Source organism: Anabrus simplex, chromosome 1 (genome assembly GCF_040414725.1).
Source record: "Anabrus simplex isolate iqAnaSimp1 chromosome 1, ASM4041472v1, whole genome shotgun sequence".
Taxonomy (NCBI): domain Eukaryota; kingdom Metazoa; phylum Arthropoda; class Insecta; order Orthoptera; family Tettigoniidae; genus Anabrus; species Anabrus simplex.
Genome location: NC_090265.1, coordinates 731,718,731 through 731,741,411, shown reverse-complemented (window position 1 = coordinate 731,741,411; position 22,681 = coordinate 731,718,731). Strand labels below are relative to the sequence as shown.

The 22,681-nt window shown below is 41.0% G+C and overlaps 1 protein-coding gene across 3 annotated transcripts in view; it reads right to left on the bottom strand.

Annotated features, from left to right (window-relative positions):
• Positions 1 to 22,681, bottom strand: part of Top2 (topoisomerase 2) — a 326,551-nt gene that overhangs the window by 277,152 nt on the left and 26,718 nt on the right. For all 3 annotated transcript variants that reach the window (XM_067136112.2, XM_067136110.2, XM_068225185.1), the window contains 2 exons: positions 12,348 to 12,591; positions 3,630 to 3,842 (listed from right to left, as the gene is read on the bottom strand). In XM_067136112.2, coding sequence (XP_066992213.2) covers positions 3,630 to 3,842; positions 12,348 to 12,591 — 457 coding nt within the window. The remainder of the gene's footprint in view (positions 1 to 3,629; positions 3,843 to 12,347; positions 12,592 to 22,681) is intronic.

Below are 22,681 nucleotides of genomic sequence, written 5' to 3'. Positions count from 1 at the left end.
GTAGTAATAATACAATGAACCTCTTCTCAGATGACTCCAGCTCTGAAGAGCCTAAAGTCGTGAACAATTACATTGAAATTAGGCCCCTTAAAACAGCAATACAATGGAACCTCTATTCTCCTGTTTTGGCTTGACCACGAAAATAAAACGTACAACACAGGAAAACAGAAAATCCAGGAAAGAATGAACCATCAACAATTTTGCTAAACGTCACAAGAATTAAATATATAACAGTACAACCTTAATAATTTGAAATCTCTTCATTCGAAATGCTGCCTAATTCGAAGAAGCTCTCGTTCCTGGAAACATGAGGTACGGTTTTGCATGTTATTTAAATTATTTAATTCGAAATACGGATAATTCGTAATTCAAAGAACAATGTCTGTCCCATTACCGAAATTCAGACTTTTAATTCAAAACTGCCTACACATTTTTTAAAAAGGTTTTCTGAATAATTTAAATTCAAAATTTAACCGCGTCATGATGGAACGAGTCTTCTACAGTGTGCTTCATATTTACTAAGTTCGAGTGAAATCTTAATTCTTTTGCATTCAGCATTTTAAGGAACGCCACAATATCACGTAGCAGGCAGTGTGTGGAGAATCAGAATCCGCAAACACTAGCAATTGCAAGAAATCAGCTTCATTTCCCGTGTCAAATTCTATTTCCAATGAATCAATAACAGTAATTTCCACCTTTTTGATACTTATATTTGCATTAAGCATGTCAATCAACCATATACAGAACATGCTTCATTGTATTCGGAACATCTTCAGCTGTATTACAACGCTTAGGTGAATTTACAAAGTTTTATCTCCTTAAGAACATCTTAATAAGTACCTTGTTTTACTTAAAATCTATGAGAATTTAAAAAATTGAGGAGCCATTGCTCCTCCAAGGACACAGTAGATTCTGTCAACAACAAAATTTCGGGAAAGATCTTTTAATAATAGTAAGACTAATCAGCTTCAGGAATCCTGAATTAATTGAATTCAAGAGACTTTTACAAAATTAAAAACAAACAACATTCACCTTGAAAGGAGCAAATGAAATATAGAACAGCAATAAAGGAAAATTATTTTTCAAAAACATTTTATTAGTACACAAGCAGAATATCATGCCATAGTGAAAGGTGATGGAAAAAGAAAACTTTTTATAACACCCGTTCCAATGAATAGATATAGTTTTAAAATAGGCTACAATAAGTAAATTCATTTCCCTCCCATTTCACCACCCCATTCAACCATCCACACTGATTTTAATTTATTTCAATTTTTCAAATTCACATAGATTAAATAAAACAAGGTACTTATTAAAATGTTCTTAAGAAGATAAATACAGTAGAACCTCGATAATTCGAAATCGGTTAATTCAAAATCACACCTAATTCAAAGAAGCTCTCGTTCCCGGAAACATGAGATACAGTTTTGAATGTTATTTAAATTGTTTAATTCGAAATACGGATAATATGTAATTCGAAGTACAATGTCAGCCCCATTACCGAAATTCAGACTTTTAATTCGAAACAATAGTATGTTACAGAGTAATTACAACTCGAAATTTATTCGCGTCATAATAGAACGCGTGTTCCGGAACGTGAAGGGGTAGCTTTACGCACTTGCACTCACTTTGGTGCGTCTACATTGCGCTTCATGATTGCTAAGTTGAATGAAATCGGAATTAATCTGTATTCAACCTTTTAAGGAACGCCGTAATATCATGCAACAGGCAGTGTGCGGAAAAACAGAATCTGTGAACACTGGCGATGCCGACATTTGACGAAAAAAGCATGGCTCATATAATAAATTTGTACGCACCGAACAACTTTGTCATTGCCGATGAAACTGCGTTGCTTTCTTTTAATGCGAGCCCAAACGATCTTATGGTTTTAAAGGAGAAAGTGCCAGCCGGCGAATCGTACAAGGGTAGGGGAATGGGGGTCATTGTAGTGCGTTACAATGCACATGGAAGCGAGAAACTATCACATCATTTATCCTCGTCTTTGAATTGTGTGATTGTTTTCTTTCGTTGCGTGAGGTTATGTTTGCCAGTGAGATATCCAAGTGCATTATTTGAATACTGTAAATGCACCTTCTTGGACACATTTTGGAAATAGTTCTATTTTCATAGCATTGGGAAGGTATAAACTGTGAATCAAGGTTAACTGCATGCAGTAACGGGCCATAGAATATTTTGTAACGCGGCGAGGTTTGGCACTTCTGAATTACGAATTGACGGTTAATTCGAAGTCCGATTTTTTAGTCCCAACGACTTCGAATTAACGAGTCTTTACTGTACTTTGTAATTTCATCTATGCGTTGTAATACAGCTGAAGGTATTCCAAACGGAATGAAACATGTACTGTATATGATTGATTGATTGATTTGCTTAATGCAAATATAAGTATCAAAAAGGTTGGAAATTTACTGTTATTGATTCATTGTAACACTAGCGATGCCGACAGTTGGCGAAAAAGCGTGGCTCATACGCCGTACCCACCGAACAACACTGTCAATGCCAAGCCTAAACGGACTTGGGTTTTAAAGGAGAGAAGTGCCAGCTGGGAAATATATTACATATATGTAATCATTGTTTTACTACTGAAGATGGCCTTGAGATTAGGCTGAAACATGTATAGACTTTGCTTCATCTAACAGATGACTTGAATTGTATTGATAGGAGGATTTTATAAATATTTTCTTTTGTAAAGTGATAACCGTCAATACGGAATGAGATTCATAACTTGCAATGGTAAGGGCGTCTGACACTCTCCGTGCGAGTACAAGGCATCTAAAAATGCAAACAGTACAGTAATCCAAGCGATAAAGCATTCCATAGGGGAGCGAGCAATAATTTGTCCTCGTCTTTGAATCGTGTTTTTTTGCCTTCATTACGTGAGGTTATGTTTACCAGACTTTTATCCAAGTAACGTAAATGCACCTTGTTTGATACATTTTGGAAATATTGTTTACCATGGCATTTGAAAGGTTTAAACTGAGAATCAACGTGACTACATACATTAATGTGTCTCGGACTATTTTGTGACGCGGCGTGTATTGGCATTTCTGAATTACGAGAGAACAGAAGTGCCATGACAGGAAATTGTACGAGTCACTGTACTGTTCAATTATAAATAGGAAAATACCTCCACCTTATCAATACTCATTTATAGTAATTATTTACTACAGTACCGGTTTCGACCTCCTTTTTGGGTCATCTTCAGCTGAACAATACATTCACATATAGATCATGAAGCAATGATTGAAATTACTTTGTCAGAGGAATGCTATATGATAAATGTTTGGTTACGTCCAAATGGGGCATGTCAAAACGGGAACTGGCATGTATGTCACTATGCGTGATAATGCAATTGTATGTCTATAATAATATGCTTTAAATCTTTAAAATTAGTTTATAAAACACTATCTCCACTTAAAACTAACTTATAAGTATATTGAACAAAAGCAATATGTGTCGGAACACTTCATGCACATGAACGTTCTTGTCTTGCGTATCATTTAGTACATCGGTTAACTTCAATATGTTCAATATGTTAAGAATTCAATAAAATTTTGAATATCTACATTTGAGTACAGCATTTTTGAAGATTAATTTCCCAGTACACATACCGGAAGCCTCTTGCCGTTTAAGTAGACTTTCACTCCTCGAGTAGAAGCAGCCACATCGTAGGCTCGACGAGACAACAACTGCACTATATCCTTGTCCAAAGTTTCCATCTTGAATTTGCTGAGGTCAGGACTGAAAGTGATTTTTGTAAAATCTTCCCCATGGAACTCTTTTACTTTTGGTTCAGAAGCTTTGCTCATATTATTAGCCCAGACCTGCAATTCAAACCAAATAATCAATAAATTGGATATTAGTTACTTAAGAAGGAAATACATACAAATCAAGTCATACATAGAGATATAAATACGAAAAGGAACAAATAATACGATGAACATAATGGCAGGTAGTGGGGGAAGAGGGGAGACCAGAAAGAGGAGACAAGAACTGATATGAAAACACCAAAAAACAAGGATAATCTCCACCTCCTCACACTGCCATCCCAAAATAGAGAGGCACTCCCTTCATCAACCTCCTCTCAGCCACAGATGAACTCTATCCTGCTTCCCAGCTTGCTCAGTAGGGAAGGCATCAACACTCATGGAGCAGTCACCCTGCCAGATCAGGAAATACACAAAATGAAGAAAGTAGGATAAATATAAGAAAGGAGAAGAAACAAAGAAACACAATAACAATTAGCGACGATCGGACAGGAAATGGCTAGAGTGGGAAGGAAACGGCTGTAGACTTAAGGTATAGCCCCGGCATTTGCCCGGTGTGAAAACTGGCGGAAAACCATCTTCAAAGCTGCCGACAATGGGGTTCGAACCCACTATTTCTTACCTACTGACATCAATTTAGTCTTCGAGAGGCTAATTTTCATACCATACTCATTGCACCTATTTTCAAGTTCTAAGATATTACACTGCAGGTTTTCGGCACAATCTGCCATTAAGACCAAGTCGTCAGCATAGGCCAGACTGCTTACTACATTTCCACCTAACTGAATTCCTTCCTGCCATTCTATACCTTTCAGCAGATGGTCCATGTAAACTACGAAGAGCAAAGCTGAAAGATTACAGCCTTGTCTGACCCCCATAAGTACCCTGAACCAAGAACTCTTTCTACCATCAATTCTCACTGAAGCCCAATTGTCAACATAAATGCCTTTGATTGATTTTAATAATCTACCTTTAATTCCATAGCCCCCCATCATGGCGAACATCTTTTCCCTCGGTACCCTGTCATATGCTTTCTCTAGATCTACGAAACAAACACAACAGCCTATTCCTCTAGTAGCATTTTTCAATTACCTGGCACATACTGAAAATCTGATCCTGACAGCCTCTCTGTGGTCTGAAACCACACTGGTTTACATCCAAGTTCCTCTCAACCACTGATCGCACCCTCCCTTCCAAGATGCCAGTGAATACTTTGCCTGGTATACTAATCAATGAGTTACCTCAATAGTTGTTGCAATCCTTCCTGTTCCCTTGCTTATAGATAGGTGCAATTACTGCTTTTGTCCAATCTGAAGATACCTTACCAACACTCCATGCTAATTTTACTACTCTATGAAGCCATTTCATCCCTGCCTTCCCACTGTACTTCACCATTTCAGGTCTAATTTCATCTATTCCTGCTGCTTTATGACAATGGAGTATATTTACGATCCTTTCCACTTCTTCAAGAATAATTTCACCAGCATCATTTTCCTCCTCCCCAAGAGCTTGGCTGTTCGCAACACCACCAGGATGATTTCCTTTTACATTGAGAAGATGTTCAAAATATTCCCTCCACCTCTCCAGTGATTCCCTGGGATCTATTATGAGTTCACCTGAATTACTCAAAACACTGTTCATTTCCTTTTTCCCTCCCTTCCTAAGATTCTTTATTACTGTCCAGAAAGGTTTCCCTGCTGCTTGACCTAGCCTTTCCAGGTTACCAAAATCTTCCCACGACTTCCTTTTGGATTCAACAACTATTTGATTCGCTCTGTTTCCTTCATCTACGTACAAATCCCTGTCTGCCTCGACCCTCGTTTGGAGCCATTTCTAATAAGCCTTCTTTTTACCTTTACATGCTGCTCTCACTTCATCATTCCACCAAGATGTTCGCCTTTTTCCATCTTTACACACAGTTGAGTTGTTCCTAGGCATTCCCTTGCTGTTTCTATTACAGCATCCCTGTATGCCACCCATTCACTTTCTATATCCTGAACCTGCTTACTGTCTACTGTTTGAAACTTAACTACAGAACAGATAGTGGTCTGTATCATCGAAAAATCCGCGGAAAACTGTTATATTCCTAACAGATTTCCTGAATTCGAAGACTTTTAAGATATAGTCTATTATGGATCTGGTACCCTAGCCTCCCGCGTGTAGCGGTGAATAGCCTTATGCTTGAAGAATGTATTCATAACAGCTAAACCCATAATAGCACAGACGTCCAGCAAACACTTCCCATTCCCATTAGCTTCCATATCTTCCCCACATTCACCAATCACCCTTTCGTATCCTTCAGTTCTATTCCCAACTCTCACATTGAAATCGCCCATTAGCACCATTCTATCCTTGCTGTTGACCCTGACCACGATGTCATTCAATGCTTCATAAAACTTGTCAACTTCAGCCTCATCTGCACCCTCACATGGTGAATTCACACACAATTCTTGTCCCAATTCCTCCAACAGACAAATCTACCCACATCATTCGCTCATTTACATGTCTAACAGAAACTATGTTGCGTGCAATGGTATTCCTGATAAAGAGCCCTACCCCAGACTCTGCCTTTCCTTTTCTAACAACCGTCAACTACACTTTATAATTTCCTATCTCTTCCTCGTTATCTCCCCTTACCCGAATATCACTTACTCCTAGCACATCCAGATGGACCCTCTTTGCTGACTCAGCCATTTCTACCTTCTTTCTTCCATAAGCCCCATTAATACTGATAACTCCCCCATCGAATTCCATTTCATTCGTCAAGTTGTTTCCAAGGTGTCCCTCGCCTGTCAAATGGGAGTGGGACTCCATTACTCCCATAGGTCCGAGGCTTGCTTAAAATGTTCTGAGCTCGGTAAATTCATGAAGCAGGATGCTTCCCTACTTGCACATAATCCAAGTGAGGATCTCTCCTCTAACGGGTTATGGACCACCGGTGAATTGTATAGTCCTAGCCGCCTGAGCACAAGGAAGGCCACGACTCGGAATATGTCCAAGATCCCCACTTTCGTTCCACAGCAACTGGTATCCCGACTCTCAGGACCACTTACTAGGCCACTCAGCCGTTGCCCATGGTTCACGAACTAGCACGTGACTACAGTAACCCACAAACTTGAACCATCTGAATGCTGTCATCATTAAAACTGAAATCACTGCCATCACTTGAATTTGTCTCGACGTCCTTTTCACGTGTACAGTAGAACCTCGATAATTCGAAATCGGTTAATTCAAAATCCCACGTAATTCGAAGAAGCTCTTGTTCCCGGAAACATGAGATACAGATTTGCATGTTATTTAAATTGTTTAATTCGAAATACGGATAATTCGTAATTCGAAGTACAATGTCGGCCCCATTACCGAAATTCAGACTTTTAATTCGAAACTGCCTTTACATTTTAAAACAATAGTATGTTACAGAGTAATTTCAACTCTAAATTTATCCGCGTCATAATATAACGCGTGTTCTGGAACGTGGAGGAGTAGCTTTCCGCACTTACACTCACTTCGGTGGGTCTACAGTGCGCTTCACGATTGCCAAGTTGAATGAAATCGGAATTCTTTTGTATTCAACCTTTTCAGGAACGCCGTAATATCGCGCAACAGGCAGTGTGCGGGAAAACAGAATGCGCGAACACTGGCGATGCCGACAGTTGACCAAAAAGCGTGGCTCATATAATAAATTCGTAGGCACCGAACAATATTGTCATTGCCGATGAAACTGCATTGCTTTATTTTAATGCGAGCCCAAACGGTCTTATGGTTTTAAAGGAGAAAGTGCCAGCCGGAGAATCGTACACGGGTCAGGGATGGGGGTCATTGTAGTGCGTTGTAATTGCAATGCACATGGAAGAGAGAAACTTTATCTCCTCGTCATAGGAAAGTTCGATAAGCTACGTTTTAAGGGCGTCTGGCACTTTCATCCCAGTACAAAGCATCTAAAAATGCACACAGTACAGATATCAAAAAAGAATGCATTTGCACAGAGGAACCAACATAATTTATCCTCATCTTTGAATTGTGTGGTTTTTTTCTTTCGTTGCGTGAGGTTATGTTCGTCAGTAATTTATCCAAGGGCATTATTTGAACACTGTAAATGCACCTTGTTGGATACATTTCAGAAATAGTTTTTCTATGGCATTGGAAAGGTTTAAACTGTGAATCGAGGTGATTTCACGTATTAATGGGTCTTAGAATACTTTGCGACGCGACAAGTGTTTACATTTCTGAAGTACGAGAGAAGTGTCATGGCGGGAAATCGTACCAAGGATAGAGTCATAGGAAAGTTTTATTTTAAGGGCATCAGGTACTTTCTGTGTAAATACAAGGCATCTAAAATGCATACAGTATAGTACTCCAATGAATAAAGCACTTGCAAATGGGAGCCAGCATAGATTTCTCCTCGTCTTTGAATCGTGCTTTTTTTTCTTTCTTTCGTTGCGTGAGGTTGTCATCCCTTCAACTTCCTACAGAGTTTCTCCTAATTCGGAAGTCATAGAGTCAGGCCGTGATACATCTACACTGGTTGAATTCTTCCTTTCCATTGCAAGTGGCCTGTACGTTAATGCTAGGGACGCCTTTTCTGTAAATGTAGTCATTCCCATGAATATGTGGCTTCTGAAGTTGTACACGAGTACAGTCTACAGTTCTGACAGCATAAGTGAAGCTCAAACCTTCTTGCCACTTAGCATGTGCTTCCTGCATCTAAGCAACATTTGCTTTCATTCCTCTTCATGTCAAAACCTGCGAAAATGTTTTTGACACAGTTCTCCGAGATGTCTTCACCAACTCCACTCTGAAACACAGGTTCACCCCAACATAACACAAGAAGATTTACAGTTTTTCTTCACTTGTTAGTGCACCACCTCGTGTTTCTTTGGAATGCCCAAGGAAATGCTCCGCTAACCATTCAGAATGCTCCTTGAAAATCCACAGCCTGTTTCCAGTCATCTGACTGGGTCAGGAATGGAATGAATGAAGCGGTGAGGATAGGAATCGTGTCAGCTGCCAAAGCCTGTCTCACTCCTCTGGGGCAATGATGACTGACAGATGAAATATGATATTGGAGAGTGCTGCTGGAATGAAAGATGACAGGAAAAACTGGAGTACCCAAACAAAAACCTGTCCCGCCTCCGCCTTGTCCAGCAAAATCCACCATGGCGTGGCCGAGATTTAAACCACGGAACCCAAAGTAAAAGGCCGGCGCGCTGCCGTCTGAGCCACGGAGGCTCTTCAGCATGCTCCTTACTGGACCTTTATAACACTCTGTAATCAAGTTGAGATGATTCTCTTCTTTCTTTCTTAATCTGCTTACCCTCCAGGGTTGGCTTTTCCCTCGAACTCAGCAAGGGATCCCACCTCTACCGCCTCATGGGCCGTGTCCTGGAGCTTCAGACTCTGGGTCGGGGATACAACTGGGGAGGATGACCAGTACCTCGCCCAGGTGGCCTCAGCTGCTATGCTGAACAGGGGCCTTGGTAGGGGATAGAAAGATTGGAAGGGATAGACAAAGAAGAGGGAAGGAAGCGGCCGTGGCTTTAAGTTAGGTACCATCCCGGCATTTGCCTAGGGCCTATTCCACAAAAGTATGGTCTTGTACATTACAAGTTACTAGTGTGGGTTCTTCTAATGTATGTTGTTGTACATTTCTGTTCCACAAAAGATTTAATGTCTCTTGTATATTACCAGTGAATTGTTACAAGTTTTACAAGTGACGACATATCAATAAACATACTACGTTATAGCATGAATTAGCTGTTTATCTTCGTATTCCATTCGTTGAATTAGGTTAGGCTTGCTTCATTTATTGTAATTTTGTATTTTAAGGTAAGTTATGCAGCAAAGATTCAAAGAACTCTCATATTTCTGTGAATTTCTTAATGCTACAATGTTATTTTTCAGTTTATTTCTTTCATGATAGGAAATTACTCCGTTATTATCACCCATTCTGTTCTTCCGCGATCCTCGCATATGTTCCACGATAGTCTGACATACTTAGGTCTGTCATTAGGAATCAGATGCCGCTAGTAACGATATTCGGCCGCTAAACTTGTTACCAAACTGGAAACTCTGCATGAATTGTTAAAATGGTGTCACGAGAAACAAAGTTATTCATTTTCAAGGAAATAGAAAGAAGGAAAGATATTCTTTTTGGTGCATTCAGCGAGAGTCTGAAAAAACAAGATAATATAAATGATTGGATGGAAATATTTGACGTGGGAAAAGCTCATGGAGCTTTTGAGGGGAAAGGTTGGACATATGTAAGAGATATTCTGCTCATTAATGATTCCAGGAATGTCCTTCCTGGAACATGTTTGTTCAGTATTTTCAGGCCAACGAACAATTTGAGGAAATTTTATATCATTTATTGCAGCTACCACAGAATGTGTTGACCTACAGACCGAAGATTTTGCCATCCCATGCATATCTGCAATACCATGGTACTGGCCACCATTTCCTAACCAATGTAGTGTTGTTAGTAACTGTTGTTTAGCAGAGAGAGATTTCAATCAATCAATACTGATCTGCATTTAGGGCAGTCGCCCAGGTGGCAGATTCCCTATCTGTTGCTTTCCTAGCCTTTTCCAAAATGATTTCAAAGAAATTGGAAATTTATTGAACATCTCCCCTTATTCTTTCCCTGTACAAACAGTAGTTTTCATTTTCATCACCATCACCACCACTATTGCTAGACCATATATTTATAAACATGTATCTGAAATAAATATATTTAAATAGCACTAGTACATTTATATATTATTGTCCTTTCACGGGTAGAGAATACTGCCCAATTCACTAGTAAGTTACAAGTACTAGTACTTTTGTGGAACACACCCATAAAAATTCACTGGTAATTTGTAAGTATGGAGTAGTTAAGTACAACTGTAGAAAATTCTTTTGTGGAACAGAAACTCTGGTATTCGTATTAGTTACTAGAGAATTTACTTGTAATGTACAAGACCATACTTTTGTGGAATAGGCCCCTGGAGGAGAAGTGGGAAACACGGAAAACCACTTCCAGGATGGCTGAGGTAGGAATCGAACCCATCTCTACTCAGTTGACCTCCTGAGGCTGAGTGAACCCCGTTCCAGCCCTCATACCACTTTTCAAATTTCGTGGCAGAGCCGGGAATCGAACCCGGACCTCCGGGGGTGGCAGCTAATCACACTAACCACTACACCACAGAGGCGGACGAGATGATTCTCTGCGAAGTTTATATAATTTTTTTTTCCGATTAACCACCACCATTACCTCTGCCATGCTATTGAACGTGACACTATCATTTGGAGTCACCTACTGAGTTAGCTCAAGGAAACATGAGCAGGCACTTATCAGAAAGAGTGCCTGCTTTATCTTTATTCATCAGAAATCTGGAGCACCTACTCTGCTACTCGAGCGACTGGAGTGTGTGCTCAAGGTCACAGGTCTGCTGTGAGTGACTGCTTCCGACAGGCGGTTTTTATTCACCTCATTGCGAGTGCCTGCTCTAAATTTGCAAGTAAAGAGTGCGTGCTCATTTTTATTCACACCACCCATGGTCTTGAACATGCACACTGAAATAAGCGTGGTTTGCCTCACAGAACTTCGTACCAGGTACAATTTTAGGTTTCACTTGTTTAGATCCAATGTAATGTTCACAAACATAACAGAACGCGTCTGCTGGCAATTTACAATTTCTGGATGTTGACATTTTTCGTTAAAAGACAACAATTCAACGTTACCACAGAACTGGATCTACATTCACAAATGACAGGAAGACATTTTGTGAAAAATATCGATATATATTGATACATACAGTTGGCTTTTTAAAGAAGTCGATATATTGAACCTTTCCAGATGTATACAAATACTGATGGAACATCACATTAAAGCGACCTAGCGATGATTACCTTGAACAACTACAACTGCCAGAAAAAGTTGTAAATTCATAATTTTTCAAAAACCTTTAAAATATTAAAAAGTATCGACATTTGAAAAAAACACTAACGGCATATTCGCATTCAGCACGTTAGTTTTATACAATAAACACAAAGAAATAAACAATTTTTTGTTACGTAGTGTTATTTATTGGTCAAGCGTATGAACATAACGGAAAACTAACTAGTCCAAATTTCCCTGTAAAAAAAGATGTATCGGTGAAAGGGTTCTCACTGCAAATGAAGAATATTGCACAAGCATAGCAATATTGTCATTACGACTTACTGTACTTAAACAGCCAAAGTCGGGTGTGTATGCGAGCCTGACATCTCACTTTAGCGCCGAACGCCCTTGTTCGAAATTTCTTTTCTGCCTAGAATTACCCTTAGCAAGCTTATGAAGTCCTTTAACCATAATGAATAGAAATAAATACATGAGAATTTTAACATTTCTTTGTGCTAGATGCGTGTTCTGCCCTAAAGTGAATTACGTTAAATCGAATACAAAAATTACTAAGCTCTTATGGAAAAATTTTCAGGACGTGAACATTTCTTCCATTATATGCGGGTTTACACTAAATAAGAGTCATGAAAAATCGGGCTTATACTGTGTTTGCAAGCCAAATTACGAAAAACAGACTTTACCTGCTTGAACTGTTTCTTGTATTCCTTACAAGCTGTTTCTACAGTGAACTTGGTGCTAAATATATTACAAAGTTTAGCACCATATCCATTTCTTCCTCCCGTAACTTTTTCCTCTTCATCATTGTAATTAGAAGAGGTTAACAGATGACCAAATATCATAGTTGGAACCATCATCTTCTCATCCTTGTGTTCCACTACTGGAATACCTTTCCCATTATTCCAAACAGATATGACGTTGTTCTCCCTGCAAATCAAGCAAATGACAACTTTCAACAAAAATACAATGTTCAGAAAAGAATGATGGTGACTAACCTCTAGGTTATCAGCCCCTAATGGTACGAGGTGAACAAAATGTAATAACAAATAAAATTTATCCACTGACTACGATTTAAAAAATGATGAATTAAAATAATCAGTGGATCTAATTCACAATGCCTTATTTTCTTATAAAATGATTTAAAAGCCGATTAAAATGGAATAAAATGGAATAAGGCATTGCCTTAGAAGTGAAATATATTCCACTCAAATTAAAAGCTTAAGAAACAATACACATACAACAGTGTCAATAGAATAAAAATGCAGTTAACAATAAAATAAAAATTAAAAATAAACAGAAATATCACTTTTAAACACAATAAAACGGGCCGCTAGCCCTCATAAAACAGATGACAAGGTCTATTGACTGCTCGTCATCTCGTAGACTGAGGGAGATGGTGCTCTAAAGTTTTATACTATGGCGCACATTGGCCAGGTCCGCACACTCCACAAGGATGTGAACTAGTCAGATGACCGCTGCAAGTTCACACCGGGGAAGAGGCTTCTTCCTTCAAAATGTAGGTGTGTGTTCCTTACAGATTATTAACCCTCTCCCGCCCATAGCGTAGTAATGCGTAGCGCGAAAGCTTAGGGCCTCCCGCCCATAGCGTAGTAAAGCGTACTTGTACTTCTAGTCGCATGCATGAGCCATCTATCGGCCGATAGACAAATATAACTTACTGTTACTAGCATGTACACTTCCTAGAGACCAAAGATATTAGTTTTCTTCTATGAAAACCTTAGCAGGCGTATTAGAACACGAAATACGGAAGGCAGTGACATATTGTAAACAAACACGTCGACGTTTAATTCGCGTGAAAATATTTTATGCGATAACGACATTGAACGTTTGGTGAACGATAATCCTGACTGTGGAACTGTTAGTAGTGGCTCAAGTGAACTCAGTGAACTCGAAAGTGAAAATGACGATATTTCAGGAAATGACGACGTACACATGCGTGATGACATAGATTGTAGGCCTAACTTTCAGTGGACAAATACATTGTCTTACGTCGAACCGGCGGACTTTACTAAAGAGGCAGGACCTTGCCATTCTCTTCCTGTAGCTAGTATGTATTAGAGTATTTCTACCTTATACTTGATGAAGACATTTTCGATTTAATTGTTCATTAGTTTTTGTACATTATACATTTTTATAAATATGTGCATTATCATAATGATGGCTGAAAATAATTGCTCTAATTCTGGGGAAAACATGCATTTTAATATGGGCGGGAAAGGGTTAAACTCATGTTTGATCCATGTTGATGGTGTAACTTTTCACAAATTGTCAAACTGTATTTAATTATCTTCCTGTTCAATAAATAATAAAGTATATATAATACAATACAATGCATAACATAATTATGCACTGATCAAGAGGATAATTAAATACCGTTTGACAATTTGAAAAGGGTGTGTTGCTTTACCATGGCCGATCCAAAGATGACATAATACCACTGCTTCTCTCTCCGAGAAACACAAAGGGACATCATCTATACCTGTGCAGTTCTTTTAATCGCTCTCAGATTATTTGGGACAGATGTGACCTGGTACTGATCTCCCAATATATTACCAAATGTCTCAGCTAAGAACCTTGTAAGGCAATGGGGGGCAATGTGACCACCTTTTTGGCAGCCCTATCAGCTAACTCGTTTCCCACTGCACCCATGTGGCTTGGGCGTCACAAAAACATGCCACCGGGCGAGTTGGCCGTGCGGTTAGGGGTGCGCACCTGTGAGCTCGCATCCGGAAGATAGTGGGTTCAAATCTCACTGTCTGCAGCCCTGAAGATGGATTTCCGTGGTTTCCCATTTTCACACCAGGCAAATGCTGGGGCTGTACCTTAATTAAGGCCACGGTCGCTTCCTTCCCATTCCTAGGCCTTCCCTGTCCCATCGTCGCCATAAAACCTATGTGTGTCAGTGCAACGTAAAGCAAAAAAAACATGTTGCCGTGAAAAACAGAAATCAGTAAACTGTAACAAGCTTGAGGAGTCTGTACAAAGCAGAAAGTGCCGACGTTCACTGGACAGCGCGTACTGCAGAGCCTCAAAGATAACTTAAGAGCCCTGCTGTGTACACGCTACACGTTTCCACACAGCCCACGTTCACTTCTGCCCTCAAAGCATCCGAGTAACTATTCAACATCAATATCAGCTAACAACGGACAGGAATAGCGTCTAGTAAATGGAGAGGTCCGTGTTCACTTTTGGGCTGGTGTGCAGATCCACGTTAATTTCAGGTTGCCATATTATCCACAGAAGAACCTTACTTGGTCGTCCAACACGAAAATGAATTGAAGGTACATCAAACAACCTGTACCTATTATCCTAGCATATACCAACCAGGTGTGTTCCTCGTGGATAAGCAGCATACAGCAGACTGCTTCCATTGTGGAGTACGCAGGGATAGCTTGGGTGAAGTGGCATCTGCTGCAAATTTGCAGCAGAGGACAACAGCATTTGCTGGCGCCTCAGGTATAAAAGCGGCATATCAGACTCAGCGTGCAGGCTACCAATAGAACTTATACAGAATGCTCCCGTAGCCGACCTAACTCCACTGTGGTGGATACTATTCAGTTTCATAACACCCACTTGCCTTGCTGATCCTTATGCTACAATGTTGTAGCCTAGTCTAGATAAATATGTGCCCTATAAAATCACAGGAGCTCCATGCAGTCTGCCCCCCCCCCCAGTACTGCTGAGCAACTTCAAAATATTCAGTTTCTTAGCCCATTTTATTTTTAACTGACATACGTGACTCCCACGATAATTTACTATTGAAAAGGAGCCCAGGAAATCGGTACAAGTACACTACGAAGAGCGACTCCCTCTAAATAAAGCTCAGGACGGGGATGAAGAGCACACGTGCAGCAGAAGTGAACAACAGAGGTCTCCGCAATAAAACGCAGTCATGTTCTACGGTCCACTATTCCACTCTCCTAATAGCATGACTTAGTCGTCGCTCTGAGACTGCCATATTTTGTGAGCTGTCATGCAGAGCAAAACTGTCCACATACAGCAATAGTACTACTGCTGGACCAGCAGCAGCGACAATACAGTTTATGGCAATTGTGAACAGAGTATCACTGAGAACCAATCCCTGTGGGACTCCATTTTCCAAAATGTAATAATGCGAATATGCCCTTACTACTCGGACATGGAACAGACGGAAGGACAATAAATTTGCAATAACAACCGGCAAATTACCTCAGAATTTCCGCTGATGCAGAACTGAAAGGAAGCCACAACGCCATGTGGTACCAAAGGCCTCTTCTAAATCAAGGAAGTCCTCTTTTCTCCAAACACCACACTAGTCCTTGATTCACCATCCTGTCAAATAAGTTTACAGAGAGTTGGCGAGACAAATAATTCTTTACCGTCCTGCATACTTAGGATCGTTGTCAGGCTTGAGGAGAGGAAGTACTATCCATTCTCACCACTGTGAACGGAAACTCACTCTCTATCCACATTCAGTAAAACACCCTAAGAAGATATAATAAGCTATCTTCATTGAGGTGCTTCAATATCTTGTGATGGTGATGATGTTTGAAGAAGCCTAACATCTAGGTCATCGGGCCCTAATGGTACGAAATGAGACAAAATGTTAGGACAATTTAAAGGTCCAAAATCATCCACTGACCAGAATTCAAAACGTAATGACGAAGAATGGATGGATAAGAATTTAAAACAATCAGTGAATCCGACTCGCAATGCCTCACATTCCCAGAAACTAACGTTAATCAATAGTATTACTGACCAAGGGACTGCTTCTAAAGCACAATGCTGTATCAATGATGCTTGTAGTCTAAAGGGGTCCAAAATACAGGTTATCGGCTCCGCATAATGGTACTTATTGCTAGGAAAGTTGAACCAAGGTATCTGTCATGTGGCGGTACTAATCAAAAGTAGTGTACTCGCGGTATTCCATACATTATGGTACTACTCACAGGAATGCACGCGTGTAACAGACCTATGGTGTTTCTCACATTGCAGCGCCATTTACAGGCAACACAAACTTATGGTGTTCCTCACATAGGTGTACTAATCACAGGGACTCGTACTATCCAATGGTGTTTATCACATAGTGGGAACTAATCATAGGCAAGGCACATCCATGGTGTCGCTCATATAGTGGTACTAATCAGAGGTACTGTAAAACCACCCTGATTCACACACTGTCTGTACTAATCACAAACCTATTGTGTACCTGACATAGTGGTACCACCCGCATGTAAAAGTGATCCATGGTGTTCCCCGTGTGATGGTACTCATTACCAGTAGTCTCATGATTCTTATTCTATCATCCTTTGGTCACCCCTTTTAGTCGTCTCTTACGACAGGCAGGGGATACCGTGGGTGTATTCTTTGTCTGCGTCCCCCACCCACAGGGGGATGTGTGTGTGATCCGCAAGAGCTAGTTTATTTCACTCAAGTCCGCCGGCAAGCTGGTTAGGACCCCCCCCCCCCTATCTGCCACCTGGGAGTATCACCTCTCCCCTGCTACACCAGCGTAGTAGGTTCGTGGTTCAATATCTGGTCAGGGACATCTGGTCTGGGAGACGTGCCCTCGCAAAGCGCCAAGGCACTCCCCGAGTTCCCACTCCATAATCTTCTGAAGTTTTAGTGGCAAAACTCAGGTTATGTCATCCTGCCTACCACTTCAAAACCTGGAAAACAGGATGGTAATTCCTGGAATCAGACACATCCGCAAAATGTCCTACTGGACGATTAGCAACTGTGGGTGGCCAGTGACAATACTGCCTGCAATGGAAATTGCAGTTACTAAGGATGGTCCATGTACTTCTGAAATGTTTCAAAGTTTAGTCCACACCCGAGATGACTGTGTACATGACATCATGGAACACATCTTTCCCATGAATATTTCTAACTCTCGAATAGCAACTCACGCCTTAGCAGAGTTCTTTAAATATTACCAAGTTAACCATAGTAGGCTCCCTACAATAGCGATTAAGAGCGCGACATGTCTCCTTTAAAGCTGCTGCAATTTCTTCATTCCACCAAGGAGTATTTCGTCGAGAAGGCCCAGAAAAAAATGAGATGAGGACAGTGCAAGACTTCATAAACTAACATCAATACATGAAAAGGTACTGTGGGATACGCATATAGGAGTCTCATAATGGGTGATGGGCATTAAAATCAATCAATAAGAAGAAAGGATGTGGAAGCTGATCTATAAGGTTAATTACATCATTGACATTAACTCTTTTTTTTTCGCTATGGGCTTTACGTCGCACCGACACAGATAGGTCTTATGGCGACGATGGGATAGGAAAGGCCTAGGAGTTGGAAGGAAGCGGCCGTGGCCTTAATTAAGGTACAGCCCCAGCATTTGCCTGGTGTGAAAATGGGAAACCACGGAAAACCATTTTCAGGGCTGCCGATAGTGGGATTCGAACCTACTATCTCCCGGATGCAAGCTCACAGCCGCGCGCCTCTACGCGCACGGCCAACTCGCCCGGTGACATTAACTCTTACAGTGCCAAGATGCCGATGCATCGGCACTTACATTCTGTACGAAAAATGCCAGGATGCCAATTCGATCGGCACCTTCCCGGTGTAGTTATGTAGTAAGGCGCTAGATTGCGCCACAAATCAAGTAGATGATGATGCTTGTTGTTTAAAGGGGCCTAACATCGAAGGTCATCGGCCCAAATCAAGTAGAAAGAAGGTAGAATGTTTGTAATTCCTATGATTATGATGTTTTGGGGGTCTTCAGATAGCGCACCAGAGAATGATGGAGCCGTGCCATTGGCTAATGGGTTTACAAAATTTCTTGCAATATCAAAGTGTTATAGTGACAGTGCTAATGAAAATGACCGTGACAGTGAATTAGATGATTCTTGGACTGAATGCATATTCCCTGTCTGGCTCCATGGCTAAATGGTTAGCGTGATGGCCTTTGGTCACAGGGCTCCCGGGTTCGATTCCCGGCAGGCTCGGGAATTTTAACCATCATTGGTTAATTTCTCTGGCACGGGGGCCGGGTGTAGGTGTCATTTTCATCATCATTTCATCCTGATCAAGACGCACAGGTCGCCTACGGGAGTCAAATCAAAAGACCTGCACCTGGCGAGCCGAACATGTCCTCCGACACTCCCGGCACAAAGCTATACGCCATTTCATTTTTCATGCCTATTCCCTGAAAGTAGTGTTGTCCATCCCCACCATTTTTTTTCTAGTTGCTTTACGTCGCACCGACTCAGATAGGTCTTATGGCGACGATAGGACAGGGAAGGGCTAGGAGCGGGAAGGAAGCGGCCGTGGCCTTAAGGTACAGCCCCAGCATTTGCCTGGTGTGAAAATGGGAAACCATGGAAAACCATTTTCAGGGCTGCCGACAGTGGGGTTCGAACCTACTATTTCGCGAATACTGGACGCACTTAAGCGACTGCAGCTATCGAGCTCGGTCCCACCATTTTCATCAAATCCCAGGGCCTAAACACGTAGGTCTAACTCAACCTGATGCTCCACCTATAGAATATTTCAATCTGTTCTTTACACTTTAATTCCTGACACTATCAGTTGATTTTGTATGTTGTTCTGATCTTCTGAACTGTTCTGTAGTAACAAATACTGCTACTAGACACAGTTCTCTCAAATGATTACTATTACTCTCCCAAAATTCATTAAATATCCAATCGTTGACAGGTTACATATGTTCAATGTTTTTGGAAATTAGTTTATAAATTGGAAATTAGACCTACATTAACAATATCAATTGGTATATATGATCCCAGATAAGAGTAAAGATTAAATATCTTCACTTAGTCACTTTGGGTTTAGTGTAAAATGTGCTAAAAATTTCAAATTATGTTTTGCCTTTTTTAAATAAAAAATATTTTTGTGCACATTATTTCACGAAATTTTGTTTTTTGAAATGCAAGTCACATGTTTATATTCCTTTGAGTATATCAAGCTCGCATACCGTATGTTACCTCCATATCTTTTAAACTGAGACATAAATAAAATATTTTATACAGGGATGCAAAATCCACTGAAACATGTTTGGCATTCTAGCTATTATGGGTCAGCATCCAAAGGGTTAAGAAGCTCGCCTGGTGGGAAATAAACAACACAAACTCTAGTTATGACAGGCAATGGAGCAAGTACTGCTAACGACTCCAGCTGGGTTCTTAGCGGAACCACTTTGCTGTAGGTGTCAGAACAAGTAAAAATATCAATGCCACCGAAAGCCCGGTTAGCATAATCCGATTCTGTCGAGTATAATCGTAAATTTCTGAAGACCGTATGATGACCTTGTCTGAGATTAATTTCTTGAATAGAGACTATACTCGCCACAAAATTACTGACCAGCTGGCGCAGCTCAAACCGTCATAACAGTTACAATTCCACTGTAACAGTGATATAGAGTGGACTTCACAAAAGTATTAGGTTTTAAGCAACAACCTACACTAACATCTCTATCTGAAGATAGATGCTCATCACCAGATGAGGTGATGTGCGCCTTGAGCTTCATCGACGCTTTTTGGTGGCGGGATTTCCTCTTACGAGGGGAGTGCATAGGTTTCACAGCAGATGGACCTGCTGGCGCTGATGCATACCCTGCAAATGGAGCGCACGATTCCCTTTTCGCGGGAGGGGAGGGAGAGAGCCTGGTCAGGGTTCCCATCTTCCCTGCCTCTTCTCTTCGTTTAGACGGACTGAGCGATTCACAATTCCTATCGACAATGCCACCTCTGCCAGCTTGGGTACGACTTGCGCCAACCTCCTGGGGGAAGGAGACTTCCCCGTCTTCGAGCTTTTACTCTTTGCGGCGTTGCTCACAGGAGAAACTGTGGCCTTGGACGCAGTGATCTTCACGGGTGTTTTGAGTTTTAAGAGGAAGTACAACTCGGCAACCATCCTCTAGATAACACAAATAAGAGAGAAAAAATGGAAGGGATCTGACACTTCAAAAAATGAAGGTATCGGCCAAAGAAAGACAAGGACCCCAATGGGTGTGAAAATGAAAGACTCCCTAGGCCTCTGAAACCTAATACCGTCGGGGTCGGAACAAAAGAGTTCACCAAGGGAGGTTGGATAGGATAGATGAAGGTGAGGAGCCTGGCACAAGTGGAAGCAGTTCCAGGACTCAGCTACGGGCCCCACGCTCCCAAGTTGATAGCCCCTGGGGGCCCCTTTTAGTCGCCTCTTACGACAGGAAGGGGACACTGTGGCTGTTACCCTACCGCCCCCACAGGGGGTAGGGAAGCTGGAACTGAATCCCAGACTTTTACGCTGCGCTTGTTCGACCCCAGGTTTGATCCTCTGAGGGAATCAAATGTTAAAGACTTGGGCGCCAGACCACCTCGGACAGGCTTTGGACATTTATTCCTCCGGCCATATCTGAAAACAACCTCCCCAAAGACTGCCTACTCCAATCAGGGACCCCTGTAGTCGAATTAAGAAGCCAAAGCAATACCCACCTGGGGTCCGATTTTGGATGATCCCCTCCTCCAATCATCCACAACAGCATATACCCCATAGCTTATATAGAGTGATAACAGAAAAATAAATAAAATATAAATTTGTAGAAATATGCTCCAGCATTTGGCTGTGCAGGGACCTGCATTGTCAGGCGGGTACTACTGCTGGGTACATAGTGCTCCAACTCGACGAGTTGTAGATTCCATCTGGGCTGTCACATACTAAGAGCAGCAGGCATATCAAATTTTGATCGGTCTACAACCAACCCTCAAGGGGAGAAAAAGAGTAAAGAAAGAGTAACTCATAGTCACATGACACTTTTAGTCACCTTCTATGATTGGCAGGGATTACTTGTGGATGTAATCAGACCCTCCCATCATCCACAGGGGGTACAATTCATGGTTTCAAAGCCACAGTCCAATTCCGTGCTTAGGTTACCCCTTGTTGTAGTCTCTTACGACAGGCAGGGGATACTTAGTTATAAGCTATAAATTTAATTTTTCTTCCGTATTGAAGTGCAATTATATGAATAAATTGACAAGAAGGTCCACCTTTTCAATACAAGATATCAAGTAAATGATATTACATAAATCTTTCGCCTAGTTTCAGCCACTTAGTGGCCATCTTCAGCTAAATAAAAATTAAACAGAGTATATGAAAACAAACATATGTATAACAGACAAAGATAACATTGCAGGAATAATTATAACATTAAATCACATATAATAACAAAATTTATGGTTATGATCTTGTCATATGTCTTAAAGTTCACTTAGGACCTCAGGCAAAGAAGTAAACCTCTAATGTCTGATGTAGAACAAGCACCGACTTGCTGGAGTTACACGACATGTAACCTCCAATTCATTGTCTAAGAGTGTGACCAGAAAGAGTGCGATCTGCAATAATACTTTGATATTTTTACTGGCCCTGTGCACAGGTTTTCATATTTGTTGTTTGATGTTTTTCACACATTTCAGTGCACTTATTTTATAAGCCCCAGCGGAAAAAATGTTCATATTTGTTCTCTCGTGTTTTTCACATCTTTAGAAATGGTGGATATAGTTTTCACTGTACCCATGGACACACGACATAAAATGCCCTCATGTCTAAAAATATCTTATCTAGTGTTTCCAAACCCATGTTGGATAGTTATTATTTGTACAGTAGAATTCCGCTATAGTGAGTGCGGCATATAATGAGAATCCCGTTATAACAGCAGTTTTTTGCTGTCCCTTCAAAATTCCTATTTTAACTGTGTATTATCCTTCGGTTACAAGAGCCCTATCACGGATGCATCCGTTATTATGAGTGATTAAGCGTGCGTGATTTTTCCGTTACCGGTATTTATGCACCCCAACGATTATGTTGCATGCAATCGATTACCTTAGGTATCGTTTCCTCGCTGTTTCCACTAGCGAGTTCTCTCGTCGACATTCGAAGGCGATTAAAGTTCAGTTATTATGAGTTTCGACTTGACGTTTGAGCGCTGCCTTTTGGCGGAGGGTAAGTGAATTAATCGACAGCCAATCATAGGCAGCCGATCGCTCCGAAAGAGCGCGTTAAACTC